This window comes from Olea europaea, chromosome 2 (genome assembly GCF_002742605.1).
Source record: "Olea europaea var. sylvestris chromosome 2, O_europaea_v1, whole genome shotgun sequence".
Classification (NCBI taxonomy): Eukaryota; Viridiplantae; Streptophyta; class Magnoliopsida; order Lamiales; family Oleaceae; genus Olea; species Olea europaea.
The window spans coordinates 27,983,384-27,996,150 of record NC_036238.1 but is presented as its reverse complement, the minus strand read 5'-3'; the positions used below and the strand labels follow the sequence as shown (position 1 = coordinate 27,996,150).

The 12,767-nt window shown below is 33.6% G+C and overlaps 1 protein-coding gene across 2 annotated transcripts; it reads left to right on the top strand.

The window, feature by feature from the left end:
* The first annotated feature begins 4,318 nt into the window (after positions 1-4,318).
* LOC111369512 (serine/threonine protein phosphatase 2A 55 kDa regulatory subunit B beta isoform-like) lies at positions 4,319-12,734 on the top strand. 2 transcript variants are annotated; one of them, XM_022991068.1, is made up of 12 exons: positions 4,319-4,862; positions 7,214-7,317; positions 7,403-7,501; positions 7,672-7,791; positions 8,631-8,837; positions 9,308-9,399; positions 10,670-10,788; positions 11,159-11,282; positions 11,662-11,785; positions 12,303-12,371; positions 12,464-12,555; positions 12,639-12,734. In XM_022991068.1, exons 1-12 carry the CDS (start codon positions 4,745-4,747, stop codon positions 12,727-12,729), a joined length of 1,359 nt encoding a protein of 452 aa, XP_022846836.1. In that variant the 5' UTR covers positions 4,319-4,744; the 3' UTR covers positions 12,730-12,734. The 2 variants fall into 2 exon arrangements, with proteins under 2 accessions (XP_022846836.1, XP_022846827.1); XM_022991059.1 differs by having other exon boundaries at positions 8,631-8,840.
* Positions 12,735-12,767: the final 33 nt, after the last annotated feature.

Sequence of the window (12,767 nt, the reverse complement as noted above, 5' to 3'; positions counted from 1 at the left end):
GTTCTATTTTTTTATTTTATTTTATTTTATTTTTTGACAAAAGACCTGAATTCTTGGTCTGTAAATTACATCAATAAATTGCTCATGAAATACAAAAAAAAAATAAAAAAATAAAAAAAATTCATTTGACCTTCTATGTTTCTAACAATTGGGATGACAAGGTCAGTCCACGTATTTGCGCCTGTTTAGATTTACTAAAAGCTATTTTTTAAAAATAAATTTTGATAAAGGTTGTTGAAATATATATTTGAAAAGTTAATAAATTTCGTAAATTCTATAAAATACAAAATTAAAAGTAATTGCTAATTTTAAATTAAAATTTTGTCAATTCTTTTAACTAAAACAAACAGGGCACTATTGCAAATCAACTCACGAGCGGGCTCTAATCGGACCGATTGGCTACAATCTGGCATTTTATCGTCCCGAATTTGGACTGCCCAATTCGTTTTGACATAATTTCCTCTTGCTTATATATTCTATCTACCAAAGGTGGAGGTTGTTAGGTATTTTAGTGATGCCCAAACAACCCGCTAGGCAATGATAAAAAATCGAGATCCGTTCGTTTCATAGGCTTTAAGCCCGGGATTGAAATATGTATTAAAGATCCACACCACAATTGTAGTAACCCAATTAAGTTGGGTATTTAGAGGGAATCGGCCCATTAGGGTTAGGTGCTCAATACCTAATTAAAAGATGGACTTGGTAGTTAGAGATATACACTATCCCTAACTTTTGGTAACCTACCTTATTCAAATTGATACCCATCTTTGAAGATTTTATTGGAATATCTAGGAAATTCGTTTTTCTACTTGACCTACATATAATTGACCTCTAAACTTATGTAAACACACCAACAACCCTAGAAAATAGTCCCTGTGCTTTGTGCCTTTGAAAACCTTCTTGCTTTGTGCCTGAAGCTATTTTTCTTTGCCTTTGTGTGCCCTAATACTTGGTGTATATCTTGAACTCCGAAAATCTATTGTTGGTGTTACCTTTGTGGTGTTGGATCGAAGTTTCTGAGCCTAAGAAAAGGGGGAATTATTACTTCTTTGTTCTTGCATCTATTTCTTCATTTTCTTGATTGTTTTGATTGATTCTTGTTTATTAATTGAGTTTATCACTTACTTGTTGATTTGTTCACTTGCAGGAGACTTTTAATACTCACAATGTTGCCATAAAGTTTTCTACTTCCATATTGTTTTTAACGAGACTGTTTAAATTGACCAAGTTGGAGATATGTTTTATAAATAACCTTACTTTCCTTTAAGCAGAATGGCTTTCCTATTTGCTGATATTCTATAATTGACCACCTTATTTTTATCATGTGTGACTTGAGATAATGTACTAGTTGACATGTGGATCACTTTTTTGTTAGAGATCGGCCTCCACATCCACCATTTGTAATGGTGTCTGCTGTGCGCTTGAACTTGTCTTATCACTTGGAGAAATAGAAAAGTATTCAGTTTGTAGCAAAGTGATAGGTTTGTTGTTTATTATCTGCACCATTACCATTCCATCACCAACAAGATCTATGATGATGCCAAGGTCTCAAAGATCTGCACGACTTCTACTAGATTAATAAAATTCCTCAATTCGATTAGACATCTGTCTAACTAACGCCACTATCACCTTTATCATTTTTTGCCTTTGCCATCCCTGCAATCAAATCTTTTCCGCCAACAATTAAATAGCCAACACCACCACTCACATTGTCATTAGATCCTAATGTCAGCATGCACACCAACACACAGAGAGTTGCAACTCAACATTTCAACTCACAAAAAAAAAGAAAAAAAATAGAAAAAAGAAAAAAGAAGGTGATTCCTATTCAAATTATGTCATATAACAGTTTAGTAAAATTAAAAGATGGGAAAGCTATATAACTCCTCAATGTTAGAGCACCATTTTGTGTAAAAAATTAGTTCTGTAATAGTGATTTTTCAAAGAATGTGCAGTTAAAAAACAAGAATTTTTTTTAGATTTATGTGCAAATATTTTATTAAAAGATGTATAGTTAAAAATTAGTTTTTAAGAAAAACAAGTTTTAAAATATAGAACTCAAACGAGGGCTAACTCATACATGCTTAATGAAGAGTGAATTATCAACAAGTTCAACATCTTACATCAAGTAAGCCCTCTATCAAGAATTCATACTTTGGAACACCTTTGTCCCTACCCTCCGTCATTCCTATGGACATTGTTTAACTCACTTTCACTCTTCGATCAAAACCCTTTTCATCTTTCTGTCATTATGGTACTTTGCTGTCACTTAAGTATATAGTCTTGCAAGATCTCCCCACACAAACACTCTTTTATTGTACTTTCAAAACAAATTCAAGGTTCTCTTTTCCTAGTAAAAAAGTTCCATAATTACCAACACAAAATTTTGATTTACTTGTTACCTTTTCCCAATTCAGAAGATAATATCCCTAAAATCCACATCACTCGTAACTTTGGAGTATGTCCAGTAAACTCTTTATTTTTAAATGACGTACTTTTTAATTTAGAGAATATCTTTAAATTTAAAGAGTAAAATCTTTAAGAAAATCAATGCGCTTTTTATTTTTAATATTTAGTTTTACTACTTCCAATATATATATATATTTTTTTTCATATTTTTGTCACTGGCTTCCTTTGAATTTATTATATTATTTTAATCCATTGAAAATTAAAATATTTTGAGTACATTTAGAGGGTGTTTGATAGTCATTTTTATGTAAAAATATATTTTAGAATAGTAAATTGATGTAAAATGTATGGTTGAAAAATAAGGAAAAAATTTTGATTTACGTGTAATATTATTTTAATAAAGAATGTGTGGTTGAAAATAAGAGAGAGAAAAATACATTTTGAAAAAAATGATTATCAAACAGGGCCTTAATTATAGCAATCTTGCTAGTGGTACACAACCGTGTACCAAGGGTGTACCTAATGGACACCCAACGCCTCTGCCATGTCGGGGCCCACAGGCGCTTCGGCCAATATCAAGGTGCTGGGTATACATTAGGTACACCCTTAGATACACGATTGTGTACCTTTAGCATAATTCTAATTATAGAGAATGAGTTTATTTCTTAAAATTTGAAAAGTCAAATCCACTTGACCTTAAAATATTAATTTGAAGAATTTCTAGAACATAATTTTAAGAATTGATTCTTTAAAATAGAGCATCGTTTATAAAACCACTGTTAAATATGTTCTTAATCAGTCCCAATGAACAACAAATCAACTCTACCAAATTTATCTAAGCTCATGGATAAAAACAAATTTCTAAAAGAAAAGAACATGACATAGGGTATTTCTGTCATTTCTCACCAATTCATCCTTACCACCTGTCGACTCTGCATGCCATAAGAACTTTGTGGGGTTGGCGTTGGGAATAAAAGTCGATGAAAGGGAAAATACAGAACAGAAAAATCATCTTCCCTCTAATTTATCGTTTGTGAAGCAAAGTGAATTTATTCCACTTGGCTAAGCTTAAAAATGAATCAAAGTAACTTTTAAATAAAATTTTCTTTTCTAAATGTGGTAGAACATTTATATAAATTTCAAAATAAGTGTGTTAGACCGAACTTATCCAACTGCATTAAGCCTCGAGCCAAGCTCGTTATGAGTCTTAACTTGACAATGGATACGGCTAACTATAAACTCGCCAATATTATGAGCTGATTTGATTGTTCAATGGATTGATCAGTGTGACTCAACTTATCATTTTTTTGTTCTATTTTTTTATTTTATTTTATTTTATTTTTTGACAAAAGACCTGAATTCTTGGTCTGTAAATTACATCAATAAATTGCTCATGAAATACAAAAAAAAAATAAAAAAATAAAAAAAATTCATTTGACCTTCTATGTTTCTAACAATTGGGATGACAAGGTCAGTCCACGTATTTGCGCCTGTTTAGATTTACTAAAAGCTATTTTTTAAAAATAAATTTTGATAAAGGTTGTTGAAATATATATTTGAAAAGTTAATAAATTTCGTAAATTCTATAAAATACAAAATTAAAAGTAATTGCTAATTTTAAATTAAAATTTTGTCAATTCTTTTAACTAAACCAAACAGGGCACTATTGCAAATCAACTCACGAGCGGGCTCTAATCGGACCGATTGGCTACAATCTGGCATTTTATCGTCCCGAATTTGGACTGCCCAATTCGTTTTGACATAATTTCCTCTTGCTTATATATTCTATCTACCAAACAGACCCTTAACATCACACGATTTTACATCATGTTTGATTTAGTTGTATGGTACAAAGGGAAAGATTAGTGGGTCCTCGGATATTACAAAAAGGAGGTAGAGAGAGAAACTGTATACAAGTATTATTGATAGAAGTTTAGAGAGAGAAAGAGAAACAGTGTGTTCTGTGAAGAAACAAAGGATTATGGGCGGTGAGATGCGCTGAAAATTCACATTTTTCTCCCCACTCTCTATATAAATCGTGTATCTATAGATAGAGAGAGAAATTTTGCATCCTTGTGTCCACTAATCGATATTGCATTTATATACTCTGAATCTGAATCAAACGTAATTAATGAAGCTGCTGCTCTGATCTTTGTCTTCTTTGGACGGACTCTCCAATTCATTAAATCTACGCCGATCCGATCGATTTTTCTAATCCTCTTGTGTTCTGATTTAATGAAGTGAAAGTAAAGGAGATTTTGTCTGTCTTTTGTATTTTAATTAGCATTTATTAGTGGATATTTTCGATAGTACTTTGGGGAGAGAGAGAGGGAAAATGAACGGAGATGATGGTGGAGAGGCAGTGGCTTCTTCGGCTGGTCCTCCGCCTCCGCTCGAGTGGAAATTTTCTCAGGTCTTTGGCGAGCGCACTGCAGGCGAAGAAGTACAAGAAGGTAAAGAATGTGCTTAATTAAATGGATAAATGAATTAAACTGCACACTTTGTGTTTAAATCTAGTGATTAAGATCTGTTTTGTGAACTACATCTGTTTTATGAATGATAATTAGTTATGGAACTCCATTTAATACATGGATTTACGTTATGGATTTCAGCGAACTGGAGTAGTGGGTAATTCAATTGAGTTCAATGTTAGTTTGATTGTGTTGCTTTAAACTTTACTTGCACAATTTGGTGTCCAAAAATTTTCTTATGCTTAAGCGTTGGATCTTTGTAATGGTGTCTGCTGTGCGCTTGAACTTGTCTTATCACTTGGAGAAATAGAAAAGTATTCAGTTTGTAGCAAAGTGATAGCTTTGTTGTTTATTATCTGCATTTGGCAATTTCGGTATAATTAATGTTTAATGTCGAATTATAGCCACTGCGGCGAGCCTGATGTTGTTTGATTTTGGCATTTTTCTGCAAAGATAAAAATGAGACATTGGAATCTGAAATGTCCTTCTGTGTTTAGGAATATGATTCATGTTGTTGTATGATCATAGAATTTCAAAAGTCCTGTTTTTGTGCAGTTAGAATCCCACAGAACTTTCCAAATGTAGGCACAGTCGTGCAAAGCCTGATATCTGGGAAGATTTGAAATGACTCGTGCAGTTTTAATATACACTGTCTATGTTTGGATCGTGTTATACATTGGTGTTTTAAAATCTGGAGAGAGAGAGAGAAAAAAGGAATGTCTGTTGTTTTATAAAAGTTGGAGAGAGTCATTAATTAGAAAACTACACCTTCTTTGTCGGTTATTAACTAGAGATCAAGCCACAAACAAGACAAATCGCAGAAGCTGCTCTAATCTATATTCATTGAATGTGTTGAATAATTTACCATACATCGACAATGTCAATAAATTAGGCTTCTGTTTGACAACCTTTATTTGAGAAAAATAATGTTTTGAAAAGTGATTTTTAGGAGTGTGTGGTTAGAAAGTAGGGAAAATTTTTGGGTTTACATTCGGAATATTTTATTTTGTGAATATGTTGTTGAAAATGCGTATGTAGAAAAAAGTTTTCAAATAATGATTGTCAAACTGGGGCTAGGTATCAGCTTTATAGCTTTATGTTACTTACACGTTGTCAATCGGGACACACGTATTTATAACTTTGGCATGTTTAAACTCTATTTATGGCAGGATTGTATAGTATAAAGATATATTTGTATAGTTATCGTTTACAATTTATAGTTTTCACACGTGTTGCACTAGATGGAACGGTACAAACTATTGCACTTAAAAAAGTAGGAAAGAGTACAGGGTGGTTTAATATTGATTTGTGCGGTAGTGTTATACCACAAACACTGACCTCTATGAACAATAGTAGGGTAGTTTATGGAGGCAGCTCTCTGTCTACAAATTTATACTTGACTTAAATGATCTCTCCCATGCAAAAATAGATGTGCATAGGTGTTTTAATGAGTAGCACGTCGATTGAGAGATTGATGTGAGTTTGGACACATTCATGGGAAGTGTTCTAGTTCCGTAGGTATGTTGGCTGGATTGTTTAATGCTCTTGTTCTAACTATTGAGGTTCAAACTTGAGTTTGATTTCAAAAGGATGAAATTTTGAACTTCTAAACTTTGAAATAATGAACTTGAGATGCACATTTTTTCATGTTCTTTCTTTTGTCTGCATTCCTGATTCTTTGGTTCAACTGCCTGAAATTGATCATATGGCATGACTATTTGTGGAATCAGTGCATGTGTTAGACTTGAAAATGCCCATTTTAGAATAAGCGGTTCAAACTATTTTATTGAAATGAGTGTATTATATCGACAAAATATTCATTTGAATACCATCTCTATATTAATCTAGAGGTAGAAAGATTACCATGCTGCGTCTAGATGTCAAACAGTTTACTTTAACCTTCTTAAGAGTCCCACATTATTGAAGTAGATTTGCCAATTAATCATGAAATGCTATGGTTCCTACATGTAATTAATTCACGAGATTATGCACATTTGTTTCCTAGTTATAAAGGGAAAAGGTCCACAATGAGACATGTCATGGGTCCTTAATGATGTGATTAAGTGTAGGCATGGAGAGATTGTGGGAGAGGCGACAAAACTCCAGAAAAACATGGTACAAAGAAGAAAATCTAATAGTTTACATTGACATATAACACCTGTTCTCAACTCCTGGTGGTATATTTGCAGGATTCATCTACCTTTTTCTTGTTGTCTTGATTTTTGCTTGAAGTTCCATTCTGCATCAATTGCCGTGATATTGCAAATGGCATTTAGAACATGGAACATGGAGCTAAGAATTTTAAATCTTGTTTATTTCTTTTAAATTTGCAGTTGATATTATCTCTGCTCTCGAGTTTGATAAAACTGGTGACCACCTTGCTACTGGTGACCGTGGGGGAAGGGTTGTGTTATTCGAAAGAACTGATACGAAAGAGGTAAGCTTCCAAAATACTGTAGGGATTTATTTTATTGATAGAGTCAATTATTTTTATATCACTTCGTGTTTTTAATAAATTGTAGCATGGTGGAAATCGAAGAGATTTAGAGAGAATGGACTACACGGTTAGTCGACATCCAGAGTTTCGGTACAAAACTGAATTTCAAAGCCATGAACCTGAGGTATTTATTTTGATTTCCGCCGGCTCCCTTATCTTCTCCCTCTGTGTGCTACCCAGGAGATTAGACAGTCTTCACCACTGTTTTTTCTCATGCTCCCTTTCCCTGTCAAAGGGGGAAAAGACAGAAAATTTGAATTGCTAATGTGCACATCTGTATGCTTTTTCTTCCAGTTTGATTATCTTAAGAGTCTGGAAATCGAAGAGAAAATCAACAAGATCCGATGGTGTCAGATGGCTAATAATGCACTTTTTCTCCTGTCCACTAATGACAAAACCATTAAGTTTTGGAAGGTGAAATCTCTAATCTCCACTATTTTTGGTCATCATTTATTGTTGGAAAAAAGAACAAATAATTTAAGAGTTTTTAGTCCTGGTAGTAAAAGGAGACTTTCAGTGCCCTCATATTCATGGTATTCAAGTCTTGTATTTATCGTGTGGCGAGGAAAGAGTTGATTCTCTTTGTTTTTTAATGCATGCAATCTTGATCGTGGATTTTAATAGGTTTCTTTTCTTTCAATATCTTTATAAAGACCTTTTTATGTCAATCTTATGCTAGGTGATGAGATTTGTTGTGCCCTTGTTTTGCATCCATCAAGCTCATCCTTACCCTCCGTTTGGTCCCCATTAAATTTCATTTCATTTTTCTCTCTTTTATTTTCAATCACACAATTTTCCATAAAATAATATTATGCGTAAATCGAAATTGTTTTCTTCTTTTCCATTCACTCATTTAATTAAAAAAAAAAAAAAACCCTATTTCACCCATTTTCTTTTCAAAAAATGGGGGCCAAACGGGGGCTTACATTCATTAATTGCTCCTTAACAATTCCCGTTTTAGTAGTTGGAGCCAGATTGAATTTACATGCAGGGAGCAGAATTGGTTTTATATATTTGGAAGTTCTTAATGTTGAAAGGGTTTCCTTCTTTGTTTTAGTTTCTTTAGTGGAATGAAGTCCAATTGGATACATGTTACTATGTTGATGTGTACACATCAACATGCTCTTCATCTGGTGGTTATATTAATTAATACTCTTCATCATTTATCTTTCTACCGGCTCTGTTTTGAGATGGAGAACAGTTCAAATTGTAGAATGTTTGATAATTCTAAGTCTTTGTTTTCAATTAAAAAGGTCCAAGAGAAGAAAGTCAAGAAAATCTCTGAGATGAATGTGGATCCTTCCAAAGCTGCAGGAAATGGTGGTGTTGCAAATGCGAGTGTTTCTGCTGGTCCTAATAACAATCTTGCTAATGGAAGCTATCTAGATCAATCTTACAATTGCTTGAGCAAAGACGCATCCTTTCCCCCCCGCGTCATTTCGTCACTGCGATTACCAGTGGTAGTTGTACTTGACTATGCTCTACTCTTCTCTTCCAGTATTGATGCTATCTGTAAGATGCATCATTTTTTTTAATTGTGTTTCACATATCTGAAGATTTATTGCATAGTTCTTATTGGTTTTTTCTCCACTCTAAAACGCATTACACATAACAACTGATCGTGGTTGAATAATTTAGTTTTATGTTTAGAAAGTAAAAAATGCTTTAACTTGATGTCATTGGAATCCTTCTTTCAATGACTTGGAGGCATGAAATTATTTTCACCGCTATTTGTTTGTCTCTGTATATAAAGGGTTTACAGCCCTGGGACTTGGTCAACTACAACTGTCCCCTTGCTAGTCTGAAAGTTTGTGTAGGCATTCACTTGGAATACCAAGCATAGACATGTGCTAGGTATCACTATTATATGCTAAGTAACTTCCATTGTCTCATTATGGTTTGACGTAACGTGTGATTGTGCAATCTGTAGGTCACAAGCAATGAAATCAGTCTTGTCGCAAAATGTAGGAGAGTGTATGCTCATGCGCATGATTACCATATCAATTCAATTTCAAATAATAGGTAAGGTCCCAAAGTTTTAAATTGTTAATGAATAAGGACTACATTTTGACTTTTTTCTGTCACATTGTCTTATCATATGAGTTATGATTTTGCCTGGATTTTGGCGGTTCAGTTAATTTATTTTCCTCTTGCTATTTTCATTCTCAAGCTAGAGGATGGAAAACAAGTCTAATATAAGTTGTTGCAATTTTTTTTGTAATTGAAAACATATCTTTTGGGAATGTCGGGTGTGTTAGTTCATTAGTTTATGGTTGGCTAACAATGGGACTGTGACGTGTTAGGCCTCAGCTGAGGAAATACGTATTAGCAAAGAAGTGTTTTCTTGGTACCCAGCTAATTTTCTTCACTTGATGTTTGCGCAATAGATAGCTGTGATGGCATTGATCAGTTGTCATTTACTTGCGTCCTTTCTCTCTCTCTGCTTATCTGCCACCCTACTTCCCTGCTAGGTGCTTCCTCTGTGTTTTTCCCCCTGTAGTAAAGCAGCATTTTGAGAAAAATGGAAGAATACATACTGGACGATATGGAATAGCGCCTTATGCTGTCTCCTACTGTTCCCCTATTGAAAAAAGTAAATACGATCTTCTCTTTGGAGATTTCATGGTGGAATTTGATCAATTAGAGGATATATAAACATATATGTATGGTTATACGTAAAGTTCACAAAACCTCCCTTTTTCATATCCGACGTTGACAATTAGTACCCAGATACATTTTTCACTTGATCTTGTTTTATCTTTCTATTATTTCTTGATTGATGAATGCAAACAGTATCTCTCAAGCGTTTGATTCTGCCAAGAGCTAACGGTTATAAAATTAGTCTTAGCGCCTTTTTATTTTTCTCCTGGACTACACTTAGCCCTTGTTTGAACCCCATTTTTTTTGATAAGAATGAATTTTTGAAAAGTGTATTGATGGAAAATGTGTGGTTAAAAAATAAGAAATTTTTTTGGATTTGTGTAATGTTATTTTATTGAAGAATGTGTGGTTAAAATGATGTTAAAACACTATTTAAGAATGTATTTTTTTAAAGAATGAGAATCAAACAGGGGGTTAATAAAGCCTTGAACTCTTAAAGTGCACAAATTTGTAATCCTAACTCTGTATCGCAGATGGTTATAATGTCTTCACCTGCAAGAAGTGCTATATACTGATGTCGCATTATTCGAAAACTTTTGATTATGGCTTTGTGGAAGCCATTTATTCTTTAATTCTGGTAATCTGATCTGTTTGATTTTAGTGATTAAAATGTATTTATTATGCTTTTCAGTGATGGTGAAACATTTATATCAGCTGATGATTTGCGAATAAATCTTTGGAACTTGGAAATAAGTAATCAAAGTTTCAATATCGTTGATGTTAAGCCAACAAATATGGAGGATCTAACTGGTGAGTCCTTTCTGGTTCGAACTTCCAGAGTACCTTTTCAATTTATTACAAGCCAATTTCTTATCTCCTTTAAATGCTTGATTCTGATAATTCTTTTTATGCAACAATCACTCCATGAAGGGACCAGTAAATTTAATTCTTTACTTAATACTTCATGCTGTCATTGCTCTTGCTATTATTCTTTATGTAATTATACTCTCCCATCTAAGTAACCAAATCAATTCTCATAAAATGAAATTTATTCATTTTGTTGTACTATCTGTAGTGATGAAAGTATTCTAGGAGATCATCATGCCGCAACTTACTGGGTTAAATCATTTTATACTCATTTAACTTTTCCACTTGATCGGCAACCTTTTGCTTGTTGCAGAGGTCATAACGTCAGCAGAGTTTCATCCTACACACTGTAACACATTAGCATACAGCAGTTCAAAAGGATCAATTCGTCTAATCGATTTGCGGCAATCTGCCTTGTGTGATTCCCATTCAAAAATGTAAGTGTCTATGTGATGTATCTTTCTTAACCGCTTTTGATTTCAGTTATACATTGTCTGCATAACATTTGATCTTATTTAATTGTTCAGAATAGGAGTCAAAAGTTAGTGATATTGGGAATTCTAAGTCGTTTTTGCTTTTTCAGAAAAAATTAAGCCCCCGTTTGGTAACAAATTCTCATCCCAAAAAATCAATTTTTTCACCGTCATTTTACTATTTCAGCCGTCATTTTCGACGTCTTCACTCTGAGGTGGGACCTACTTTTGTATCTAACGGTCAACAAATCAATTTTCATAATCACTACCGAACATGCCCCAACTATGTTAGTTCCTATTGATCTTTTTTACATGAGAAAATTGATTTTTCATTCATGTACAGATTTGAGGAACAGGAGGCGCCTGGTTCAAGATCATTTTTCACTGAGATAATAGCTTCAATTTCAGATATCAAGTTTGCAAAGGATGGAAGACACATACTTAGTCGTGATTACATGACCCTTAAGGTGTTCCATCTTCTATAGTTTATTTGATCTTTCTCAATAATCATGTCTTGTCATTTGGACATGCTTGGTTTTGCTTCCTGCTGGGTTTATGCAAATAATAACAGTGGCGGAAACTAGTTGGCTGCAGTTAGGCATTCATTTAGCCCGTTTGGTTTGGTTAAAAATCAGTTTTTTAGTAGATTTTGATAAAAGTTATGAAATTTGTGTTTGAAAATTGGATAAAAGTTGTTGGTCCTATAAAATGTGTAGTTGAAAATAAGTTTTAAAAATTGGGGCCAAACAGGGGCTAAGTTTCATTTAGAATTCCCTATGTATGGGGATCTCAAGCATGGCTATAAAGATGTAAAAGAATCTAGCAGAATTACTTATTATGGAATTTTCCACTTACTGGCCATAGTCCATAGCTTCTTGTGGCAGAAGATGATTAGAAGTAACTTCAGTTTCTTTGGAGCATGCCCCTATTCTTTTATTTCATTTTTCTGTATTGTTTCAATTTTGGTTTGTCACTTGATTTCAGTTATGGGATGTTAATATGGATTCTGGTCCAGTGGCAACCTTCCAGGTTCATGAGTATCTGAGACCCAAGGTGAATAGCTTTGTTTCTCAGAAATCATTCCGCATTTTTGCTGCATATATTGTTTAGGTGAGCTGATGTGTTGGTAATTTGATAATGTCCAGCTCTGTGATTTGTACGAAAATGATTCCATTTTTGACAAATTCGAATGTTGCCTGAGTGGCAATGGTCAGCGAGTAGCAACTGGTTCTTACAGGTATGCTTGAGTCTCTTTTGTCTGCTCATTTATATAGATTCTCATTTTTGTGCATATCAATGAAAGGCTTAACATGATTTTAGCAATTTATTTCGCGTATTTGGATGTGCTGAGGGGAGTACTGAAGCAACTACTCTGGAAGCAAGCAAAAACCCAACGAGGTATCCTTTATAAGATTAATTTTGGCATTTTTGTTATATATATATATATAT

Coding starts and splice junctions, on each gene's coding strand:
- LOC111369512 (XM_022991059.1), top strand. CDS start 4,745: ATGAACGGAGATGATGGTGGAGAGGCAGTGGCTTCTTCGGCTGGTCCT. Junction 7,792..8,630: donor AAACCATTAAGTTTTGGAAG/GTGAAATCTCTA, acceptor TCAATTAAAAAG/GTCCAAGAGAAGAAAGTCAA. Junction 11,786..12,302: donor GTGATTACATGACCCTTAAG/GTGTTCCATCTT, acceptor ACTTGATTTCAG/TTATGGGATGTTAATATGGA.